Source organism: Lepisosteus platostomus, chromosome 4 (genome assembly GCF_059453375.1).
Source record: "Lepisosteus platostomus isolate fLepPlt1 chromosome 4, fLepPlt1.hap1, whole genome shotgun sequence".
Classification (NCBI taxonomy): domain Eukaryota; kingdom Metazoa; phylum Chordata; class Actinopteri; order Semionotiformes; family Lepisosteidae; genus Lepisosteus; species Lepisosteus platostomus.
The window spans coordinates 17,624,980-17,650,134 of record NC_142614.1 but is presented as its reverse complement, the minus strand read 5'-3'; the positions used below and the strand labels follow the sequence as shown (position 1 = coordinate 17,650,134).

General features: G+C 38.3%; 2 protein-coding genes across 3 annotated transcripts in view; one reads left to right on the top strand and one right to left on the bottom strand.

The window, feature by feature from the left end:
* Positions 1–1,184: 1,184 nt before the first annotated feature.
* Positions 1,185–5,332, bottom strand: sigmar1 (sigma non-opioid intracellular receptor 1). Its single transcript, XM_088628784.1, has 4 exons — positions 4,994–5,332; positions 4,275–4,475; positions 3,488–3,580; positions 1,185–2,822 (listed from the first exon to the last, which is right to left on the bottom strand). The coding sequence occupies exons 1-4, from the start codon at positions 5,136–5,138 to the stop codon at positions 2,593–2,595; spliced, it is 669 nt and encodes a 222-aa protein (XP_088484910.1). The 5' UTR covers positions 5,139–5,332; the 3' UTR covers positions 1,185–2,592.
* Positions 5,333–5,833: 501 nt separating this feature from the next.
* The window catches only part of galt (galactose-1-phosphate uridylyltransferase), a 96,957-nt gene continuing 77,635 nt past the window's right edge, over positions 5,834–25,155 (top strand). Inside the window, exons 1-6 of one of the 2 annotated variants that reach the window (XM_088628783.1) lie at positions 5,834–6,202; positions 7,410–7,579; positions 12,417–12,492; positions 15,621–15,669; positions 19,167–19,296; positions 20,315–20,371. In XM_088628783.1, coding sequence (XP_088484909.1) covers positions 6,157–6,202; positions 7,410–7,579; positions 12,417–12,492; positions 15,621–15,669; positions 19,167–19,296; positions 20,315–20,371 — 528 coding nt within the window. In that variant the 5' untranslated portion in view covers positions 5,834–6,156. The remainder of the gene's footprint in view (positions 6,203–7,409; positions 7,580–12,416; positions 12,493–15,620; positions 15,670–19,166; positions 19,297–20,314; positions 20,372–25,155) is intronic. The other variant, XM_088628782.1, reaches the window with a different exon arrangement.

Here is a 25,155-nt window from a genome sequence, read left to right as displayed (position 1 = left end):
CGCAAAACAATTTCTAGTCAACACTTAAAAACTTACAAGACTGAGAAGAAAAATGGCCAACTGATCAAATAAATCTTTAGGTTACAGGGCTACCGAGAATGATTCTAGATTGATTGGTCCTCTATTGCTGCAGCGAATTCGAGTTTCTATATGTGCTCTCGGGTTTTTTATCAAACAAACTTGAACTGGTTAATTGGCTGATTCTTACCAGCCTTTTTCCAAGTCAGTTGAGGAGTTAAAGACAGATAGAAAACTTGCTTTATTGTGCATTACCAGGACTGAATGCCATAGGGTTGGTGAATACATCCTTATTGAATAGTTTATTTTCTCCCTATAACATCATCAGTGCTGTACACAGGTGACTACCAATCTATCAGCATTCCAGTACAAGGGTATGGTAGATTATTACATTGGTATAAACTGAGCCATATGGTTGAAGCCAATACCTTGGCTTCTTTCAAGAAATTAACTAAAGACAACCACATGAGCCTCATTGGGCAAATGGCCTCTAAAAGCATGAAAACAAGTGATTTAATTACAACATATGTACATCACATATCCCTATTACAAATGAATCTTGCAGCGTTCACAGACGTCTGACCTTACCTGAATCACTTCATGTTTCTTGGTTCTCTAACTTTAGTGTAGAAATGTTGGGGGATTAAAAACTAAAACAGGATTGTGCAGAAGCAGTTTTATTGCTTTTCTGTTTCCCCTTATAGGTAAACAGTTATGACATTATTATCCCCTTTATCTTAATCTGTTTTGTTTAAACCAATTGCTTTATATGTCTTTATTAGTATTTTGACAGCATTTTATCTAATTTGTAAATAATTAAAATGACAACATAAAACCTTACATGATATAAGCTCCAAGTTTAAAAAAAAAAACAATTGGTAGGACATTTATTAAACTAATGGCATGCTTAAAATGAAAAATGTTTCTGGTTATATGAGCAAAACAATAGGACTAAAATACTTCTGGAATTTGGGAACCATGCTGCCATAAGCTTTTGTAAGTCTAAATGTTTTTTTTACACTTCAACTCCTTATATTTAGTAATACTTTGAATGTTTTTACTAAGTGTTTAACATTTTCTTCAGTGGATTACTCTTCCCCATGACATTGATTACCACATTGGTATGCGTACTGAAATTGAAAAACAAATACAGTATTAAATACGAGTATGTATGAATGAGCAATTTATTAGTTTTTTCCCTTCAAGAGTGAACCTAAATGTTTTGATATACATAGATGCTTGATGCAATATGTTAAACATTTCTTAGTTTTACAAAATAACATTCAATTATACAAACAACAGTGCAGCTGGTTAAAATCTACTAATATTGTCACATCTTGAATAAGATTAGGTTAATTCAGATATCTTAACTGCAGGCTGCACTCATATTGTAGTTAACAGATTGTATGAAATATTAAAAACTATAATACAAATTAAGGCCTTCAACTAAGGTTTGTAAATAACAATAGCTAAACATTTGTTGAAGACAAATGTTCTGGGTAGTCACAAGTAACCTTCAGATGTGAAATACACTGACAAATCTGGATTAGGCTGTCTATATCATCTTTAATTCTGGATAGAAAAAAAGCCAGAAAACAATTTTAAAAAATGAGAATTACAAAAATGCCTAAGTGACCTATGCACTGCATAGAAATTATATTTTGATTACTTCATACACAGTGTAATAAAACATTGCAATAAGATTTTTATAAGTGTCTACACAGTGTTTTTGGGAAAGTAAGTCAAACCGAGATCCTGAGAAATAATAATAGGTATTCCAAAGATAATTCTCCAAAGTTTTCTATCAGGACCAATGTTCAAACAAGAAAACATTGTATAGTAACCATTTTCTATTACTCATTCAAACAAATTGTTTCCTTGGTACTAGACTGCATATATAATCAAAGACAGTAGGTCATGTTTTTCCTGTAGATAAATGGCTAACTGTCTATTACATTGGCCCTCAGGGCACATCAACATCAAAGGTGTTTTGAGCTTCATTATTCAAACAATCTGCTTCCACTGAGAGACATACATTGCTCAATGCCACCTACAATGTAACAGTAGTGTTAAGCCTCGGGGGGTTGTACCAATGAAAAGCTGTTCTGAATGGAGCCTGAGAAACCATGCTGAAGAATTAAACCACACAAGGTGGCTTAGTCTGTTAAATAAGGGATCTGATTTTTCCATTCTATATTTTTTCATTAGGGCTAACTGTCCTCTGTAAAAGAGATGCACATTTTTGCATACAGTGGTTTTTCAGGCACAAGGTGTTTGCGGGCCCCACCTCTGTAATTATTTTTAATTTATAGATTTTATCGAAAGTGACTTATTCCTATTTATACAGCTGGGTATTTTACTGAAGCAATCTGAGTGAAGTACCTTGCTCAAGTGTCTTACAGCAGTGCCACATCTGGTAGTTGAACACAGTCTTCCACCCAAAGGAATTTAAAAACCTGACTGGGCCCCGATACTCATAACATGACAAAAAAACTGGAAATTTTATTGTCTTCAGAATAACCCACAACAAACATTAAAAACACAGTTTACTTGGTGGTTTACTTCACAGGGAGTTTAAAAGAACCCAGCCTCGGTGAGGTACGTGTTGGTTTCTAGGAGCATGCCTTTGATATACACTCGAACGGTGTAAAAGAGTGTGAGGAAGTCCTGTGTGCTGAACACTGTGTCAGCCAACGCAAACCCCAATGTGGAAGGAATGAAACCCCGCCCGTATTCCACCATCCATGTCCCGGCGCTCCACTGCACTGAAGCTGCTTCGCCCACCGCGTGGACGATAGTGTCACCTGGACACAGGAAGAAAAGACGTCAAATAGGCAACGCACACCGTTTCATCATATTCCTCTCAGAGTAATGTTCTCACGCAGAGGACAAATAAACCCAGAATTCTAAAAATGACTTATTTCAGATTTTGTTGAATGACTACACATAAATCAAACAAACTTTTAAATATGCACACACAAGAAAAAAGACACATTCAAGAGCATTCATACCAATACAATATAAAAAATGATTAGCTTAAAAAATAAAAACAAAAAACCTACAATATGACCTTGTGCATGACTGTTGATATTTTAAAATGATAATGGCAAGAGGCACAATATTTAGAATATTTAAGCATTACACCTTTGTGTTTAGTTGACCATTTCACTCTTTAAGACACACAGTAAGTGGATTTGACCACTCTGACAAGAACACACTAACTGGTTTGATTACAAGCAGCTAATTGATCGGAGGATCTCCTCCAGCTGACGGTTAACAGAAGACAGGGTTTAAGACAACATGACTGGGAGACTTGTATAAGATACCCAGAACTCTTTGTGCAAAAAAGCACACCCTGTCCTTAATTCTAAAAGCACTTCCTTATAGCATCCACTCATGTCCTCTACTTATTGTTTCACTATTGGTTTTAAAGATGTTTATGCAATTATAAACTGAACACCTCACTCACCTGGATAATACACCTCACTCTTTGTAGTCCCCTCTTTCCATTGTCTAAATGTTCCAGAAATAATGGTGTCCGAAATTTCAGCCCAGTAGCGACCTAAAAACAGAAGGTTCATCTGTAGAACAGGTTTATTTGTGGAGCTGTTAAAATTAAAACCAGATTGTTCTTTGGAAAGACCTTATTGCTACAAAGCACTACAGCACTGCAGTCTACCAAAGAAAAAGAAAGTCAGAAAAAAACATTATGCTGAATGAGCATCAGTATTAATGCATGGAAACTGTAAACTTACACAAGTAACGTTTCAATGTTGTCTCATTCAACGCGTCTGGTCAAATGCATGCTGGTCTTTGCTCTTGTTACACACTAACTGTGTCAAATAGGCAACGGCAAATTGCAAATAGGCAATTTAACATATACCTCAAAAACTTACATTTTTCTGGTCTTAAGCAGTAGATTTGCTCTTTTAAAGATGCAGTCAAAACACATTGGACTATGGTCCCTATATAACAGGAACCCACTACAACTGTCGTGGATAAAGATATTGACTTATGTGTGAACAGCGAGCTTGGAGAAATCCACTTTTTTCAGGTTAATTTTACTTATGGTTATATATGGGTCTTAATGAGATAAATGACTTCAAAAAATCTCATGCAGTCAGAAACTGTTTCAGCTAAACGAAGTCTCTAACTGCAGGTTTGGTGACCTGTAAAGGCAGAAGCGTGTGGAAGGGCAGAGGCAAAGCATTTTATTTATAGGAGACGGACAAATCCAGATTTGTTGGGATTCTCACCTGAATGTCCGCTGGTATCCACTGCTGTTCCAAAGAGCAAGACATATTCAGTGACTGACGCATGAAGCAGACACATGGAGCCCATCCACCCTCCAGCATTAACAAACACCCATTGCAGGTCCTCATCTGGGAGGATGTGACCAGGGTACTTCTTCCTCAGCTCAACGACCACCTTCGAGAACGCCTGCTCATGATCCAGTCCTGTTTAAACACACACATACGGTATAATACCCCAACAAACAGAAAACTAGTACCCTCAATAATACAGAGAAACGCCACTCTCTTGCAGGAACGTGCGGAGTCGGGGATGGTTGTACACCTTGCAACAGGTGAAGCCCAAAAGATTACTCTTGTGTTTGCCTGAGTAGAAATTTCAGATAATGCAAGAGTGAACAGGCAAAGCCGCCAAAAAGACAGCCTTGTGTATTTAAGTATATACATTACTGAAAATAGTTGCATTGTGTAAAATCAGTATGTTACAGGATTTAAACGTAAATGGTATTTAAAGGAGCCAACGACGCAGATCAGTGTGACAGGACAGACCACTAAACTAATTCAAACTTTTCAATAATAACTAGTCAAGAACAGACCACCTTCGCGAAATCTCCTGGTTTTCTTTCACTTGTCCCGGCGTTTAAAATATGTTTTTGGTATTTTCGTCATCACTTAACATGAACAATATGAAGAAATGATCAAAAAGTTAGGAACACTGCACTTGCCTGCATACTGTTTGGCCAGCTTCGCGACATCTTCTTTATTAAAAACATATTTTTTGCTCCCCATCCAGTACTGCAAGAACTGGATCGTTAACACTAGGACCCCTACCGCCACCACGAGTTTTAAAACCTTCGAAGTAAAAGACATTGTTGGACACTGAACACGTCTAACTCACCAAACGCTAATGGAGGTAACCATAAAAGTTAAAAAATACTACTTTAATCAAGAAATCTGATCGACGGGGCTTGCATCAAACATTAACTAACCCACATTTTCTGATACATTTTCCTGTCACGCCGGGCCAGTCTGAACCTATCCAGTCTTTAAAAAAATGACGCGCTGGGCCACCAATAGTAAGTGAACGAGGCTTCATTCGGCTCCAATAGTATGGACCCACAGTCTGCCGATGGGCGGAGAGATTTTTTTCCTCCTTAAAGCAGATGGACGAGCAAAATGTAATCCGAAATTTCTCATGTGCTTTCCACATATCGGCATATGCAATATTGTAGGCAAATACGTTAAAAAAGATTGGTTTAAGAAACAGAATAATAAAAATGTCCAAATCAACCAAATACGGTGGACTGTTGTAGGTATAATTCAAGTAGTTATAGAACTGTATTTCAGGTAGGTCTTTTGACACCTGAAGAAGGGTCCTTAGCCGAAACGTTGTCTCTTTTTCTTTTCAGCATGAATAAACCTTTACTAGTTCTGTTATAGATGTATTTGAAATGATAAGCTTTCTACATAAAATAAAGTGCTTTATTACGTGTAATACTCATATATTTGTATATATTTTGCACCTTTGATTGATCGTTTTATAGGCACTTAAAGTAGTAATGCTGTTAATATTTCACATACAGGGCAATGGGCAAAATAAATAGTTTTTCATCAGAACCACATGGACGCTGAAAATTAGATAGCAGGAAGATGACAAGTCTTGGGCTTTGGAGAACGCCTTCTTTTTACTTTTTCGCGTGGATTTAACCTCTGCTTCTTGTTGCACGCTGACGCAGCTTCTCGCTAGTCTAACCCAATCAGAATGACGTCCGGTAGTTTCCTGCTGTAGACGCAGTCCCAATCTGTCCTGCCCCATTTCAGTTTTTTGTTTCACTTTACAGAAGTGCATTCTTGAGACTGGATTTTGAATAGATTTTTTTAAAGAACGATGAACACAGAAAATAAGAGCGAGCGCACCGGTTTCGACCCCGGAGGTAACCTATCGTTTGGCCAGATTTGTTCCTGCAAGTCATATGGTCTAATTACCTTTTGTCCAGCTGTGTTGTCATTCTGGTTGTATTGGAAATAGCACTGAGTGAGAACAGAAGATACGTGGTTCGAATCTCAAAGCTTCCAGCATCTTAAAGATACGATAAATGAACAACACCATTTAAAGATGAAGATATCAAATTGCTACTATCGTTAACGCTGGTGATGGAAACTGTTTAAGGAAGTTGTTTAAGGAACTGTTGTATTTCGTGGCATCATGGGAGATGAAGTCGGAAGGAATCTTTTCTGTCACTAAACAGTGGCTTCCTTTCTTTATATTATGCCTGTAGTGTTTGTGGAACTTCATATTTTATGCCTTCTTCAGACAACGAGATCAACTTGCCAAGCCTTAATTTTGTGTACACTTTACTTAAAATAAAAAATACTTAACACTTAAAAGGCTGTAAAATGAAGTACATGGATCTGTTTCAGGAGGATAAAAACCTCTGTTAACTCCCTATTAAAAGATGAACGAAGCAAAAACTGCAAAGGTACAGTTAGTAGAACTTGGTACATAGGACTACAGAATAGAAAACACAAAGCTAAAGTTTAAACATTGTCCTTCTTTCCCCAAACAAAGATAAGTTATGAAGTATCCAAGTCTCGTAAAGGACAAAAACTATGTTCTCTAGTTATTTGTGGAGAACGTTAGATGGATATATCAACACTAAGTCTTCACTTGTACTGTAGATTTTTGGATTCTAGAAAATTAAAGGAATTAAACATGTTTTCTAAATGGAACTATCAAGAAACTGACTTTCCTGAGATTTTAGTCAACTGACATAATCATCTCTAGTGCGTTTTCCTTCAAAAAAGCTTTATCCTAGTCTTGCATTTTAAAGTAGTTTTAGTTAATATATCTCTCACACAAGATACTATGTAAATATTTTTAAGTTTAGACATTGTGCAAAAACTAATATGAATAGTTGGAACTATCCTTTACAATACAATTGCTTACATGTTCATAATTATAACCCCTATGCTATATATAAGATACGGGGTATTGATGGATTAAGCAGGCTTGGCTGTACTGACGTAATATGTGTAATAGTGTGTCCGCCAGACCTTTATTATACTTTCTTCAGGTTTTAAGAATAGACCGTGAAATCACAAATGAGAAGCTACATAACTGAATTTGTGCCATGTCTTTAGAACACCAGCACATGCGCTACAACCCCCTCAGAGACTCGTGGGTCCTGGTTTCTGCTCACAGGATGAAGAGGCCTTGGAAGGGCCAAATGGAGAAACCCCCAGAGGACAATATCCCCCGCCACGATCCCTCCAATCCACTTTGTCCAGGCAGCACAAGAGCCAATGGGGAGGTAGGGTACACTAAGCACCTTGTGATGTGCCTTTAGGCTACATGAGAAGTGGTGGACTTAACCTCTGAGGGGCTTCACATGCCAGTGGGTGCTGGCAGAGACCTGGGCCTTCGGATAACCTTCAAATTTCTAACCTGCACTTGGAAAGCCAAAGCTCAGCATTTTCCATGTTGCAGTTCATCTGCTGGAAATTATGTCTGGCCAGCACTGAAATCAAGCTAGCAAACACAATAGAATTCCCTGTTGATAACTGCTGTCTCCCTAGTTTTATTTTTTAATCTGTTGACTGCTGTGATATACTGAGTCCTTCTGCGCTTGAACAAATTCCTATATCTCACTCAAGAAATGCTTTACTACCGGCTATCTTGTGGTTATTGAGCGTTCTGACTGAAAAATGCAGTTAGCTCCTTTAGAAACTAACTTGTTTTTCATCTTGCTTGCGATTTTTATGAGAGTTTTTTTGATAAATATTTTCATTTAATCACCAAAAAAAACAAATTCAAGGACCAGCAGGAGATTTGATTATTTCTTCTTTCTTTCTGCATAGTGCTTTCATGTTTCCACTTGTGTGCTCTGCTTTGTGTTTCACTTTATACACTGTTTAAATAGCAATCAATTCTTCTTCTTCTTTTTCACAGCCTTAGTCCCAGACTGTCCTGGGGTCAGCTGCTTTGGTTGCTCTTCTCCATTTGTCTCTGTCGAGCACATCTTCCTCACTCACTTCACATACCTCCATATCTTTTCTCACACAATCTATCCATCTCTTTCTAGGCCTGCCTCTTCCTCTGTTACCTTCCACCTCAAATTCCATTACCCTCTTTGTTACTTCCTCAACGTCCCTCCTCATGATATGTCCATACCACCGTAACCTCGCTTCTCGCATCTTCTCAACCACATCCACCACCCTACATCGTCTACGGATTTCTTCATTTCTGATCTTATCCTTCATTGAAATCTGCAGAATCCATCTCAACATCCTCATTTCAGTTCTTCTCATCAAGTTCTCTTCCCTCTTTCCAACTGCCAAGCATTCAGCTCCATATAGTAATACAGGTCTAATCACAGTCTTGTACATTTTGCACTTTAACTTTCTGGGAATTTTCCTGTCACAGATTATTCCAGTTATTTCTCTCCACTTGTTCCATCCAGCTTTCACTCTTTGTTTTACTGCCTCCAGTGTTTCTCCTCCCTTTACCAGTTTTGATCCAAGGTATTTAAAGTCATCAACTTGTTTCAGTTTTCCTCCATTTGTCTCCTCAACATTGGTCATAGTATCTCCTCTTCTCTCCATTACCATTATTTCAGATTTTTCTGCATTCATTTTCAGTCCACCCTTTTCCAGACTCCTCTGCCATTTGAACACTTTCTCCTGTAGTTCTACTTCTGAGTCTGCCATCAGTGCCACATCATCAGCAAAGATGAGTTCCCAAGGCACTTCTGTTCTTACCTCCTCTGTCAGTGTGTCAATAATGTTTATGAAAAGGAAAGGACTTAGTGCTGATCCTTGGTGTACTCCAACTGTGATTTCAAACTCTTTTGTCTCTCCCTGTTGTGTTATCATCTTTGTAGTTGTATCTCTATAGGTTGCTTGAACTAACTTCACCATGCTTTCTGGTACTCCTTTCTTCCTCAAGCACCAATACACCACCTCTCTGGGCACACGGTCATATGCCTTCTCCAAGTCCAGAAAGGCCACATACAGCTTTTTCCCTTTCTCTAGTGTCTTCTCCTGTAACTGTCTCATCACAAAAATGGCATCTGTTGTGCTTTTCCCCGCTGAGAATCCAAATTGTGAGTTGTGGATCCTGATTATCTTCCTGAGTCTCTTGTCCAGAATTTTTTCCAGGATTTTCAATCCATGTTCCAGAAGTTTTATTCCTCTATAGTTTTTACACTCCATTGGGTCTCCTTTCTCCTTGTAGATGGTAACCATACTGCTTTTTGTCCATTCTTCTGGAATTCTCTCTTCCTTTGCAATATTGTTTAGCAATCTCGTCAGCCACTGAATCCCCTCTTCATCGAGGTTCTTAAAGTGTTCTGCTGCTATTCCTGATGGTCCAGTTGCTTTGCCCACTTTCATCTCTTTGATAGCTTCTGTCACTTCCTTTACTGAAATTTCTTGGATTGGTCCACACACTACGTCTGCCTCCACTAGGTTCTCCCTCTCATTTTCTACATTTAACAGATTTTTGAAGTACTCCAGCCATCTTTGCTTGATCTGTTCTTGTTTAATCAAGACTCTGCCTTCTCCATCCTTGAGTACCGCCACCCGGATAATATCTTTTTTCTGTCTCGCTCTATGTTTAGCAATCTTGTAGATTTGGTCCTCTCCTTCCTTTGTTTCAAGTTTCTCATACCATTCTTTCCAGGCTCTTTCCTTTGCTCTTGCTACACTTCTTTTTGCTACCTTCTTTAGTCTCTTATATTCTTGTAATTCTCCAGTGCCATCTTTCAGTGCCTTGTATGCTTTTTTCTTTTCCTTCAGTGTTTCCTGAACTTCCATATCCCACCACCACTCTTCATTTTCCCTCGGTCTGCCTCCTCTTGTCTTTCCACAAACCCTGGTAGCAGCCTCTTCTAGGATGTGGCTCATCTCAGTCCACTCTTCTTCAACTGAAGGCTCCTCTGTTTCCTCTGTGTTGTTTTTCATTTCTTTCACCAGCCTGTTGAAATCTACTTTGTTTTCTCTCAGTTTCCACACTTTTGTTCGTGCTGGGTGTTTCCTCTGCCTTATTCTTCGCTCCTTCAATATTGTGATGTCCATCACCAGTAGCCTGTGTTGTCTGGTAACAGCCTCATAGGGCAGGACTTTAGCATCTTGGACTTTCGCTCTATCAATTCTTCTCACTAATATGTAATCTATTTGGGTATCATGGCCTCCACTCCTGTATGTCACCTTTTGCTCATAATTCTTCGTGAACCCTGTGTTCACTGCAAACAATTCAAGAGCTTGGAGTGTTTCTAGTAGCCTTCCTCCTTCTTCATTTCTCTCTCCTAGCCCTCTCTGACCATGTTCATCTGGATAATCTGGGCATTTCTCTCCTAAATGTGCATTGAAGTCTCCTCCAATTACCACCATTTCATTTCCTGGGATTCTGCTAACCACTTCTTCGAGATCTTCCAAAAAGCTATCCTTTTCCTCCTGTGGTCTTCCTACCTGTGGTGCATATACAGAGATGATATTCCATAACCCACTCTCAAAAGCCACCTGTACATTGATAATCCTGTCTGAGTGTCTAACCACCCTCACTATCTTGTCTGCTAGGTCTTTGCACACTATCACACCCACTCCATTCATTTTGGTACTCTTTCCAGCATATAGAATCTTGTATCCCTCTCCTAGGTGTCTTGAGCTGTTTCCTTTCCACTTGGTTTCTTGCACACACAAGATCTCCACTTTTCTCCTTGCCATAGTTTCAACCAATTCTCTCCCTCTCCCTGTCATGGTGCCAACATTCCAACTCCCCACTCTCATTGACTTAACATTCCTTCCAGGCCCCTTCACCTTGTTTCTTTTCTGTAGCCCCCACTCTACAGTTTTCCCCACAGTAGCATAATTTCCATTAGTACCCTGTTGGGACACAGCACTAATGGCGGACGTTGTTAACCCGGGCCCCGGCCGATCCGGTATGTGCTTTGTGTTCTTTGCAACCATGGTTTTGGCAAGATGGTTTTACGTCGGATGCCCTTCCTGACACAACCCTTTTAGTCGCCTCTTACGACAGGCAGGGATACCCAGGAGGTATTCTGATCCCCCTCCCGAGGGAATAGCAATCAATTGCATGGCTGATAATAACATGTTATTAACATATATAAGACACTAATCAAATTGATATTATCAGCAGATTTCATGCTGTCGGGGACTTTTCAATTTAATGATAATCGGCAAAGGCTGACACTCAACAATCAATAGAGGTATTACATGGGTTTGATTGTATATAGGGTGGCTCAGAGGTGTTAGCACTGTAGCCTCACAGCTCTTGCATCCTGGGATCAATTTCAGCTTGGGGTGCCTTCTGTGTAGAGTCATCATGTCCAATGTGGATTTCCTCTTTCTTCCCAAAGTCATTATGGACAGGTTAATCGGTGTTTCAGATTGCCTCTGTGTGGGTTCCCTGCAATGGAATCCCGATTAGAGTGTCGTCCTGCTACTTTCTCCTCGAAGCCAAAAAAAAAAATGTTAGTGTTTTTTAATCAGACCTTTCTGTATCAGTATGCTCTTTACACAGAGAACACCCCTCAGGGAAACAGAATAGTTAATTTCTTTTTGAAAGGAGCCCAGATCCCACAGAGGCAGCTGCCACTCTGTCCTAAGGAGGGTAGTAATTCCACTGATGTACAGAATGTGTTGCAATACATGTTATCAGAGATGCAATATACAGTGTACGTTTGTAGACAACCCATGTAATACATGTTCACTTTTATCAGGGAGAAGTTATGGAGTTACACTTAACTAATAGAACTTGCGTGCCCACATTAGTGAAGTCAATGAATTGAAGTGACAGCTATGTTTAAATTTGCTCAGTGATATTCCTACAGAGTGTAAGAGGTCAAAGAAGAAGGACATTTCATTTTAAGGAAATTGGTTTCTCAGGAGAAGTATAGAAAGCTTAAAGTATGTTTTAGATTTTTTTTCCTTGTGATTTAGTGAACTATGAAGAGAAAAATCTTGAGACCTGGGAAATATCATAGAAGATCAGTAGCACAGAACACAGATGTTTTTACTTTGCCTTTAGCCAGCGGCTGGCTGTAATGTTTATTCACTGATGGACAGATTAAAACAAATCCCAAATCAAATTGTCTTCTTGGTTTTTGCAGCTTGTTTTATGTGTTGCAGGTTAACCCTGACTATGAGAGCACTTTCTTGTTTGATAACGACTTCCCAGCACTTCAGCCTGATGCTCCAGAGCCAGGTTGGTCTACTTTCCTTTGGAAGCGAAATTACAAATGATTATTATTATCTTTCAATCCATTCACTTACAGTAAACTCAACATCCTTAGAAAAGGTTCTTTATTTCCTTCCTAAGGTCTCAGTGTGTGCCCCAATGTCCCCTACGTAGAAGGAAGTCAACAAGTTCTCCTTTTTCTGCCTGTATTGTTTCTTCCTTACATTTTCACATTTAAACATAAAAATACTTTCAGAGACTGACCACAAAAATGTTCAATTCTCACTCTGCACTCTTTAAAGACATCTATAATAATTGCTTACACTTATATACCGCTTTTCTGGACACTCCGCTCAAAGCATTTTACAGGTAATGGGGACTCCCCTCCACCGCCACCAATGTGCAGCATCCACCTGGATGATGCGATGGCAGCCATAGTGTGCCAGGACACTCCCCACACATCAGCTATTAGTGGGGAGGAGAACAGAGTGATGCAGCCAGTTTATAGAAGGGGATTATTATAATGCCATGATTGGTAAGGGCCAATGGGAAATTTGGCCAGGATGCCGGGGTTTCACCCCTACTCTTTTCAAGAAATGCCCTGGGATTTTTAATGACCACAGTGAGTCAGGACCTCAGTTTTACGTCTCAACCGAAGGACGGCAACTTTTAACAGTATAGTATCCCCAATACTATACTGGGGCATTAGGAGCCACATGGACTGCAGGGTGATTGCTGACCCCACTAACACCTCTTCCAATAGCAACCTTTGTGTTTCTCAGGAGGTCTCCCATCCAGGTACTGACCAGGCTCACACCTGCTTAGCTTCAGTGGGTTACCAGTTGTGAGTTGCAGGGTGATATGGCTGCTGGCATTTGTACATGTAATGTGTTATTTCAAGGAAATAGTGCATGGATAGGATTATGAACTAAAATTGGAGATAAATAGTTTCAGCATCGAGGACTGAAACACTTCCTTGGCAGATGAGGAATTGAAGAAGTGTTTAGGAAAAGGGTATAGGCTAGAGGCAGGCAACAAAATCTCAGTTACATTCCACTCTATTGAGACATGCTGTATACTGCTGAAAATTGAACTTGATTTCCTTTCATCAACTTAGAAATATTGCCAGAGTACAATTATATCTATCAGCTGTAAATTCTGAGAAATACATTTATGTTTTTGTTACTTCTAGACAGGGCTATTCTAATATTCTTTTTTTGGTTCTCTCTATCTAAGCTTTGTTACGTTTGCAGATTGTGCAAAATGCTACATCTAGACTCAGAATATACTTTTGCACTTTAAGTTTTCTGATATAAATTAATTATTTTTTATTACTGTAATGGAGTTTGTGGAATTTTTATTTTTGGTTAGTGCTACATAATTGCTCTATTGATCCTGCTGCTGATCATAAATTAATTGAAACAAATATACTACATTGAAATGTATCAGAAGAGCCATGAGCACCTACCTCTTTGGGGGATATTTGTGCCCAAGGCAGAGGACTTGTCTTGATGTTGATGTTTATACTACCATAACAATTTAATCAATAATTTAGATATATAACTGTCTAAATAACTGTCCTAGCAAACAATGGTGGTGTACATACAATTGCAAACTTTTTTAGTCAACTACATAAACATTTATAGAAATTAAAAGTAAAACATATTTTTTTGTTTTTTTCTTTTGTACACCTTAGCTCCAGTGTGCTAAAAGTGCAGCTTCTGCATACTGTCAGATAATGTCGGGGGATGAATATGAATCTGTGTGAAACAATAGTGTTTGCCATTGACAAAGCTATTCAGAACCTATGTCTGAAGAACAGGGTAAAATGGCAAGTAACCGTGCAAAGAGAAACATGAGAATACTTACAAGGGGGAATGCAGATGGGAGATGAAATCACAGGAGAGTGATATTATTTTATTTTTGTCTTTAGTCTAAAGGAAAGTGGTTAGTAACAACTTATTGGCACATACTGTGATAATCTGTCTTCTCCTATGTTTAATCTTCAAAATATAATGTTAATGAATACATCTGGATGCGCTGAAATAGTTTTTAAGGGTATGTGTTAAACAACATTGGAAATGAGTTAAAAAAAAACAACGGATCAAAACTTTCTGAAATTCAGGGATAAATGTAACATGGAGTGTCTTGTCTTTTACGGACATGGAGCCCACTTCAGCTACTGCTATGGGTAAAGGGGAGCTGTACAGTGTGTTTATCCTATGTGTATGTACTGTCCTTATCTTCTACATAAGTGACCGGGAGGCAGAGGTAATGCAACAAATAACTTTGATATAATATTGAAATTGAGCTTTTAAAGACACCAGCATGCCTCTCAGACAAAATATGGTGCATCTCTTTTTGTGGATTTCTTTCCTAGAAAATTGTGGGGTTGTCTTTTCCCCACTGTGATAACTTTTTTCATTCCATTTGAGAGTTTTAATGACGTAGCAAATTGTTCCTTGTCTGGGACATTAGTGGGGGAGGGGCAGCAGTCTACACAGTCCAAAATGACTTTAATATGGGAAGAAACATATGAGAAACATAGCTATTTGTAGTCATTAAATATAAGAGGAAAAAAGTGTAGGAAATTCTGACTAGGCAGCATAAGTGTTATGAAGTATTTCCTATTTAAGGACTGCAAGTAGCTTAAATAGAAAAAACTCCAGCTTCTGCATTACAAAATGATCACAAAATCCCTTTAAATTTAAATACAATAAGTGTTCAGGATAGAACTAATACTTTATGATTTCATTGTACTTTGGAATAGTGTGAAACAGTTATGTTCTTCCCCAGTTATCTTCATTTACGTTTTATCAGTTTGCAGTGGCCAAATGGTATGCGCTACAAGAAGTACATTTAAAAACAAGTGCATGATATTTGCAGAATATTTATTTTCATTCAAAATGAATACCACTCTCACCTAAAAAAAGAAAAATTTTTGATTGTGACATTTGTAATGAAAGCAGCAGTGCTGCTTTTCTGTCCTGGAGTTCACCCTGCAGGAGGTAACATGCTCTCTTTAAGCGCAGCTAATAAATCGGAAAGCATGAAACCGGCTCCTTAATCACTGAACTGTGAACAGGCATCTAATTGTGCTATTAAGTACCCATTAACTAAAATATGTTTAATCCAAATCAATTTTCCCCTGTCAGGATCCAGCGACCATCCATTGTTTCAGACGAAAGGTGCCAGAGGTGTTTGGTAAGAAGAATTAATTATTTTTTGTCATGGCTGAATTAGTTTGCATTTATTTTATGCGAATGAGCATGTGTGTGAATTCTCACATTTTGTAGCAGAATCTTTTCTTGTTATACCAATCAGGCATGTAACTGTGACATTTTATATTTTCTGAAAGCTAGGGTAACAGATATAGCCAGTAGGGTATGGAGCAAATAAATTATGGGAAAGTGTGCAGCTAAGGATCTTTAATCCTTGAAATTGCAGTTCTATGAAAAATAGTACATAGGGTGAATACCCAATATTCAGAATGTAGCATTTACTCCTGTTTAATGAAAGCTGATAGCGCATTCACTCTGGTAGATATACTGACAGAAATAAAACTAATAAACCAGTCTGTTTTTATTTCATGAGAAATTTGCTCACTGTATCTAGGACTACGTCTCAGACTTCTAGTGACAGTGCTTTTTTCTGTAGTTGCTCCATTGTTATGGAATGCCTTTCTTCTGAGTCTTTGAGAGACAAATTATTTGACTCTTTTCAAATCAAACTTAAAACTAATCTTTTGACCAGGGCCTACTACTGACTACCTTACAGTTTATCTTCTATGTTCTTGTTTCAGAATTGGGAAATGTCCTCAGAAAGACAACTAATGAGTTGAAATATGTTAATAAAAAGCAATTTTGCACAGATAAGCCTACATGTTAAACATTTATGTGCATATTTATTTATATGTATAATAAATAATTACATACATTGATTAGTATATGCTAGGAGTCATACACGTCAGGTAAAATACTGAAATTGTGGTTATTCCCACAATTGCGGCATAAAGGTATGCTGTTAGCTTGGATTGTTGTTGATTGAAAATGTTAGCATGTCATCAAAGTAATTGAAAACTACAGACAAAAGGTTAAACATGCCATTTTAGAAATATGCATAATTTGATTGTTCATAACAGGGGCATTCTATAATTCAGTGTTATAACATTCTGTATTTCTGGTGAGAGTTGTGGCAACCGAGCTTATCTCTCAAGCACAATACAGGACCACACCCTGGACAAGATGCTCGTTCATCACCACAGAGATTGATATGTCAGAAGCTTGTTAACTAATATAGATTGTCAAAAGACACCTCCACATTATCATTGTTATCAGGGCAGACTGACAATACCAGAAAAGGGGGTGATTCTCACCTTGAAATGATCAGAAATCTTTATGATCATCTGACTTAAATACTGTTTTATGTTTATTTAGCAAAGAAGGTTGCATATCCCCTTCATTTTGAACCTAACTTTCTATTTTAAGTGACACCTGGGTCAGCTTAAAAACTGTGATGGAACACAGAGATATTGAAGTATAAAATCTGTGTCGAATGCGATGATATGCACCTGATCATAATTGCATGCTTGATCATGTCCTTAATAAACTGTAGTCGGCTCCACTGTAAAGTAATTAGGTATGTCGGATCATTGTATTACGAGTTGATTTAATCAGTCTTGACCAAAATTCCATCGTCATTATTGGATTTAAAAAGGCCTTGAGGAGTTACACTGGGCTGAGATGAGTATCGCTGTCAGTCTTGGGAAACTACACCTTCAAAACACATTTCTTCTGCCACATTAGGATGGTGCCTTCAGGCTATTAAAAGTACTAATTACTAAATAATAGAAGAGATAAGTTATTGCTTTGTAATAACTGTCATTACTGAGGTTCTTTTAATAAGATACAATTATAAGTGTAGGCAGCATGGTGGCACAGTTGTAAGCAGTGCTGCTTCACAGCGCTGGGACCCTGGGTTCAATTCTGGACCTGGGGCTCTATCTGTGTGGAGTTTGTATGTTCTCTCTGTGTTTCTGTGGGATTCCTCTTACACTCAAAAGACATGCTGGTAGATTAACTGGCTTCTGGGGAAATTGCCCTCAATGTGAATGTGTGCATGCTTGTGTCTGTGTGTGCCTGCGGGTAGTAATCCTGTCCATGATGTATCCTGTCTTGCTTGCTGGGATAGGCTCCTGTTTCCCCCAGACCCCGTCAAGGATAAAGTGGTTAGAAAATGGATGGATGAATTTAACTGTCATCATGTCATAAAATGAACAAGAAGCGTGGTATTTTTGTTACAAATTAAGATTGATTACACACAGCACATAACACAGAGATACTAAAATGTATTTGAGACACCCAGATTACATATGGATTATGATTGATGAGACATCTGTTTGACTACAGTAGATTGCAATTACTACATCATGGAAGGATAGATAAATCTTATTTTACAGAACCTAAGAAAAAAAGTTGTGATTTCTCCCTATATGTTTTATAACCACCAGGTGGCAGTGTAATGTAAAGAACAGCTTTAAAAATTGTATATAAGGATCTTAAGACTTTATGAGCTAAGAAGATGCATTCTACAGCTGTTAAGGAAATAGAGAAACTGTCCAGAAATAGTGTTCATAGACAGAGATAGATTACAGGGGTATCTAGGGAAAATGGTTTATAAAGGTTGGTAAAATTACTTCTGGAAAGATGATATAAAACACATTTAAAACCTTTTTTTCTCCACCCAAATGATAAAGGTGGAGGAAATTCAGTCTGCTATGAACCTATTCCACAGATTGTATATGCGAGATGATTCTGGTTTAAGTTCTATTACTATTCTAATAAAAACAGAAGGACATTTTGAAAAGAGCAGTGGATAAATGTTGTGTGCAACACTCATATACTTACTCCTTCCATTTCCCCACGTTCAGAATTTTGAATTTATTGTATTGATGAATCAGACAGGTAACATGGGAAAAATGTGCTGCATCACAGCAGAACATTGAATTCTGCGTACTCCCTTCCCCAGCATGTAAGCATTGTACAATCACTTTCAGCAGCCACACCCTTCACTTTGGCTCGTTCTCATGTATACATGAAAATGTTTTGAAGACCTCACCTCTTTTACAAAGCTGTGCTCTGAATACTGGAAGGTGTATCTGAAATTGCACTGTCAGTCTGGGACTGGTCACCAATGAGAGAAGGCGATTGGCTGTTCAATAGCTAGTAGCTGGCTCTCCAACCAGGGAGTCAGCTTCCCCTATTTGGCTGGGTAGTTTTTCCATACACCCTACAGCTCTTTGTGTAGAGAAATATAAAGATATGCCTTTGTTCTCAGTCTTAAATGCATGTCACTTGAATTTCTATTTGTGTCCCCTGGTTTGTATTGCATTGGTGGTTCTAAAGAGGGCCACTGACCTGACTTTGTCAGTGCCTTTGAGGGTTTTGAATATTTCAATCATGTCCTCTCGTGTTCTTCTCTCTTCAAGACAAAAAGTTTCAGTTCTTTCTGCCTGTTGGGCAAATTGGGGAGGACATTTACTTTATTAGAACATAAGAAAGGTTACAAATTAGAGGAGGTCATGAAAAACATAAAATATAACGCAAAACTACTTACAGTAGATAGACTGCTGTTGCAATGCTGTGAATGTCTTTCTCTTTGGAGTACTGCACCCTGACAAGCATGTCGTTTTTGTTTTATAGTAAAGTGATGTGCTTCCACCCCTGGTCAGACATCACCCTGCCTCTGATGCAGGTCAGTGAGATCAAGGCTGTGATTCACAAGTGGGCAGAGCTGAATGTGGAACTGGGAGCCACATATCCCTGGGTGCAGGTAATGCTGAAACAAAATTGAGAATTGCAGCATAAATAGGTAGCTAACTGTGGCAGTAAGTAGGATTATTTTTGCTCTTATGCAGCTAATTTGCAAAGAGTTGATATCTCTGTGTTCTCTTCTGGTCAACTTCATTGGAACGTCTCAGAACTCGAATACATTAACTAAAAAGGTATTTTTTACTTTTATGCCACAAGAATGCCATACTGTAGGTTCATAGATGGCCACAAGGGTCTTATTAAGATAAGACAGAAGAAAGTAATTTGTATGGCAAATTTAATCTCTTTTGTGTGCTTGTTCTTAAAAATACCCAATTGTAATTTAGAAAGGCATGACTTTTTACTTTCAAAAGGTGTTGCGTCGAAATTCCTCATAATCTGATTCATAATCCTTCATGCTGTGTCGTCTGAAGTGACACTAACTGATAACATAGTGTAATTACTCTTCTGAATTAATTGGATCAGCTGGATACCAAGGCATGCACTCCTCTGAAAATACGAGCTCTCTATTTTACAGCTCCTCTCTCTGCTGTTGTAAAACTGGAGTAGGATTCTCAGAGCTATGTTTTATTACCGTGTAGCAATGAAAATCTTCTGATCTTAATACAATAATTTGAAAATTCCATACATTACACATAAAGATTCAATTTTTTAGAATTGTGTGCGGCTTTTGAATTTTCCCTATGCACTGTAAGCCAATGTTGATTTAAAAATAAATGATTGAATGCTGGTTGGAGAAAAAAAAAATTAAATAAGAATGTTGGAAAACAACTTTTGGACATTTCAAATTAAACACACATTTTTGGTCAGAAACTTGAAATCTGTACATTCTTAGCAGAAACAAATGTTCCTGTTAAGGAAATGAATAGTACAGTTAAGTTCATTTTGGTTGAATCTCAGCTAGAACACTGAGTTATGAGGCTAGGATTCTGAAGGTCCAGTCTGGAGCAGAATACTGCAGTTTGAAAATTGATCATTTCTGATTCTAGGTAACATTGCAATCCACCTTTGTCTTCCAGATTTTTGAAAATAAGGGTGCAATGATGGGCTGTTCCAATCCACACCCACACTGTCAGGTGAGCTGGATGAATGAATTTATACAAACACATGTTTGTGTTTTGTAAACCTGAGGACATTGTTAAAAACAAATTTGTTTTGTGTTTTTCACTCAGTCCACTTTCTTCAGACTTCAATATGATTAATGTCAAATTAGTAATTTACCAGTTTAGTACTTCAGGATGTGTATTTTTTTGTTAAGCACATTTGTTCATTATAGTCACATAGATGTTATATAATGTTTTATTTGTATGTTTCTTCACAATCCTCGGCCAGGAGATTACTAGTTCGAATCAGGGTGTGACACTAAGCCCTCTGCAGTTGGCAGAGCCCACGGGCAGCACATAACTGGCTGAGTACCACTTGAGTTGAGCTGAGTGAAGTGGAGTGATCTGAAGAATCCTTTGCCTATTGCACATCAGCAAATATGGGCTTTTCTGTTCTGTTATTGCAAAAGGAAGCAGGTATAAAGAAGGTGAATCTTTTGGAGGATGTGCTGTATGTGACTTTACTTCATTTCTCTGAGCAGACGTGTGGAAATAATGGTAACAAATGACTGTCAATTGCAAAAGTAAAGGGTCACGTCATCTTACAGTGCCTTGCGAAAGTATTCGGCCCCCTTGAACTTTTCAACCTTTTGCCACATTTCAGGCTTCAAACATAAAGATATAATTTTTTTATTTTATGTGAAGAATCACCAACAAGTGGGACACAATTGTGAAGTGGAACGAAATCTATTGGATTTTTGAAACTTTTTTAACTAATAAAAAAATGAAAAGTGGGGCGTGCAAAATTATTCGGCCCCCTTGCGTTAATACTTTGTAGAGCCACCTTTTGCTGCGATTACAGCTGCAAGTCGCTTGGGGTATGTCTCTATCAGTTTTGCACATCGAGAGACTGAAATTCTTGCCCATTCTTCCTTGCAAAACAGCTCGAGCTCAGTGAGGTTGGATGGAGAGCGTTTGTGAACAGCAGTTTTCAGCTCTTTCCACAGATTCTCGATTGGATTCAGGTCTGGACTTTGACTTGGCCATTCAAACACCTGGATACGTTTATTTGTGAACCATTCCTTTGTAGATTTTGCTGTATGTTTGGGATCATTGTCTTGTTGGAAGATAAATCTCCGTCCCAGTTTCAGGTCTTTTGCAGACTCCAACAGGTTTTCATCCAGAATGGTCCTGTATTTGGCTGCATCCATCTTCCCCTCAATTTTAACCATCTTCCCTGTCCCTGCTGAAGAAAAGCAGGCCCAAACCATGATGCTGCCACCACCATGTTTGACAGTGGGGATGGTGTGTTGAGGGTGATGAGCTGTGTTGCTTTTACGCCAAACATATCGTTTTGCATTGTGGCCAAAAAGTTCGATTTTGGTTTCATCTGACCAGAGCACCTTCTTCCACATGTTTGGGGTGTCTCCCAGGTGGCTTGTGGCAAACTTTAGACGAGACTTTTTATGGATATCTTTGAGAAATGGCTTTCTTCTTGCCACTCTTCCATAAAGGCCAGATTTGTGCAGTGTAAGACTGATTGTTGTCCTATGGACAGACTCTCCCACCTCAGCTGTAGTTCTCTGCAGTTCATCCAGAGTGATCATGGGCCTCTTGGCTGCATCTCTGATCAGTCTTCTCCTTGTCTGAGCTGAAAGTTTAGAGGGACGGCCAGGTCTTGGTAGATTTGCAGTGGTCTGATACTCCTTCCATTTCAAGATGATCGCTTGCACAGTGCTCCTTGGGATGTTTGAAGCTTGGGAAATCTTTTTGTATCCAAATCCGGCTTTAAACTTCTCCACAACAGTATTACGGACCTGCCTGGTGTGTTCCTTGGTCTTCATGATGCTCTCTGCGCTTTCAACAGAACCTTGAGACTATCACAGAGCAGGTGCATTTATACAGAGACTTGATTACACACAGGTGGATTCTATTTATCACCATCAGTCATTTAGGACAACATTGGATCATTCAGAGATCCTCGCTGAACTTCTGGAGTGAGTTTGCTGCACTGAAAGTAAAGGGGCCGAATAATTTTGCACGCCCCACTTTTCATTTTTTTATTAGTTAAAAAAGTTTCAAAAATCCAATAGATTTCGTTCCACTTCACAATTTTGTCCCACTTGTTGGTGATTCTTCACATAAAATAAAAAATTTATATCTTTATGTTTGAAGCCTGAAATGTGGCAAAAGGTTGAAAAGTTCAAGGGGGCCGAATACTTTCGCAAGGCACTGTATGTAGGAATAAATGACACCTGAATGTGTGACTAAAACAGTGCAAAAAGAAGTCTATTAAACCTTAAGCTTTTTGTTTTACCTAAAACATTTTCAAGATGTTTATCTTTTTGAATCCCGAATTATGTAAGTCTATAAAACATACATAATAGGAGAGATAGTGGGATAGCTCAAATGAGATTTTCAGCCTCATTAGAACATGAGCATGGATATTTTTTCAGTTTATATTTGTCTGAGTTTCTGCTGTGAGAATATATTGTGTTTTCTGCTTCATTGTCCTTGGTTGCACCTTTCTGGACTGAAATATTAATGTAGTATTCATTGGTGCTATTTGGAGCCTCATTTCCATATTTTTTTGTGACAAATTTGTTGGGAAGTTATTTTGCTAAAAATGTAAAGTAGAGCAGGTTACAATTAATTGGAACAATTGATGCAAACAGAACTGACCAGTAAAGACATCAAATATTTAGAAGAATGTAATAATAAATTGTAGATTGTAAAATCTTCATTTTAAACGGCCTTTACAGGTCTTATGCTATTCCTCAGTGACGTAAACCATCATTACCTATGTCTTCTTATCCATGTTTGTTCTCAGATGCTCTTTAATATGTTTAATTTTTAAGTTTTGACCTCAGGTTTTAATAATTTAGAAATACGCAAACCAAAGATGTTGGTGATACTCTGGGAAGTAAGCTGGAAACTTGGGCCACAGTCTGCATTTTTCAAGAAACTCTGAAACATGAGCTCAGAACTATGGAAAAAAATGACACCTGAAAGTGACAAAACAAGAAAACTAAGATATACTGTAGGTTCTGGCAGCTTGAGTATTAATTAATTTGCTTGGACATCTTCACATTATTATTGAACATTCAGTAAACTTAGAAGATACCGTACATCTTTGATGCATACCTTTTTGAAACAATATGCAATACTGTACCTTAATAGAATTGCGGAAGAAATATGTCCAATAAATGTTTTACTTCTAGGCTGTCAACATTCAGCCCACATATAATTTTGCTGAGTTTACATAAGACATGTAATATTCAGTTGTGTAGTTCTAAATAAAATAAAAATAAAAAGTGACAGCTATTGTTTTTTGGTGAGGGATGATGGTGCAAGCCTTACCAAGTTCTTCAGCCACTTAGCTGGGGATCTAGCTATGTGACATGCTCCTGAGATGCCACTCTGGCTTTGAAATGATTTTGAACACCTGGGGGCAAAACATGTGAACTCCACCTACACGTGCAATCAGATCCCCTGACAAGGGCACTAGGGATGAACTTCCTAGACTGGACCTTGTAAATAATGTCTTTATCTTTTACAGCAAATGGTATGATGGGTCTTTGTTTTTACTGCTCCATTTTAACTACTAGACACTTATTATTACCACTGGAACAAACACATCCCCCGGGCTATAAAAAGTCAGGGTCCCCTGCAGGGAAATTCAATGCTCGTTTTCCAAATGGTTGCCATACCAGGAAGGCCCACTAGGTGGCGGAACAGTCATGTCACATGCGTTATTTCTGACGCAAGCTCTGCCCTCACCCTATACATTGACACCTGCTCTTATATTCCTTTCACCTTTGTAATATTGGTGAGGAAACCATACCAGAATAAAATCCACTGAAACCAAATTATTACAAAAAACTTTTTTTTCTTCCAATAGTTATTTTGAAGCAAGGAGTACATAGTAAAACGGTAAAGTCTGTAACGTATTAAAACCATTACTTTTAGGACTAATTTGAATTTAGCATTTTAAGAAGTGCATTTCTAAACATGGTTCTCTGGCTGTTGCCCAAGCATTATATGCCGTTTCAGTGGTTTTCAGTCTGTGTCGTGAGCACTGTGCAGTCAACTGCCACAGCAAAGACACAGCTCTATGCTGTGAGTGACAACATGCAATGACATTTAGCTTTTTACGAAAACTATACAGAGGAGGTCAAAAATCTGTATCTAGTGCACTGTTGTTTTGTTCCTTAATTTTAATTTGCAGACACAGGGTGAATGTGTCTCCTGATATTACCAAGCTTCAAATGAATATGACAGCAACCCATTTCTTTCCCTAATTTTCTCCTCTACCATGCATTGCTGAGTAGATATTCAACCTCTATTTTTCCTTTGCCTATGCTTCAAAAGCTCTTTCGCCTTCAGCACAGAGCATATCTCATGTAATACTGTGAACATAAAGCCACTAAACAAGCCCAAATCTGCCAATTCTCCAATAATGCCACTATTACCTGTTTAGGTATTAAAACTGAAGATATTGATGCTATTGGCAAGGGCACCTTATTGATGTGAGCTGAACGGAGGGTGGAAAAGTGCCAGGGGTGATATCAGTCTGGGTGCAGCCTCCATAGCAAACAGAATGCAGTGTTTCCACAGACATTGTACCTGTAGCTCAAATCAAGTAAATCGTAGGTTGACTGAATACAATATGTAAACACTTCAGGTTATGCTATGACTACAAGCAATAAAAACAGGAGAAGAGCTGTGAAACTGGCTACATCTTTCATGAGCTTTTGCTTTTATTACTTTTTAGGATTTATTGATTTTGTATTGTTTTAAATCCTTTTGATAAATTA

Excerpts from the sequence above, each read along its gene's own strand:
- sigmar1 (XM_088628784.1), bottom strand. The coding sequence starts at position 5,138 with ATGTCTTTTACTTCGAAGGTTTTAAAACTCGTGGTGGCGGTAGGGGTC. Across the intron at positions 4,476-4,993 it reads GCTGGCCAAACAGTATGCAG|GACTGGATCATGAGCAGGCG; the intron begins GCAAGTGCAGTG and ends GTGTTTAAACAG. Across the intron at positions 2,823-3,487 it reads GAGTGAGGTGTATTATCCAG|GTGACACTATCGTCCACGCG; the intron begins GTGAGTGAGGTG and ends TCCTGTGTCCAG.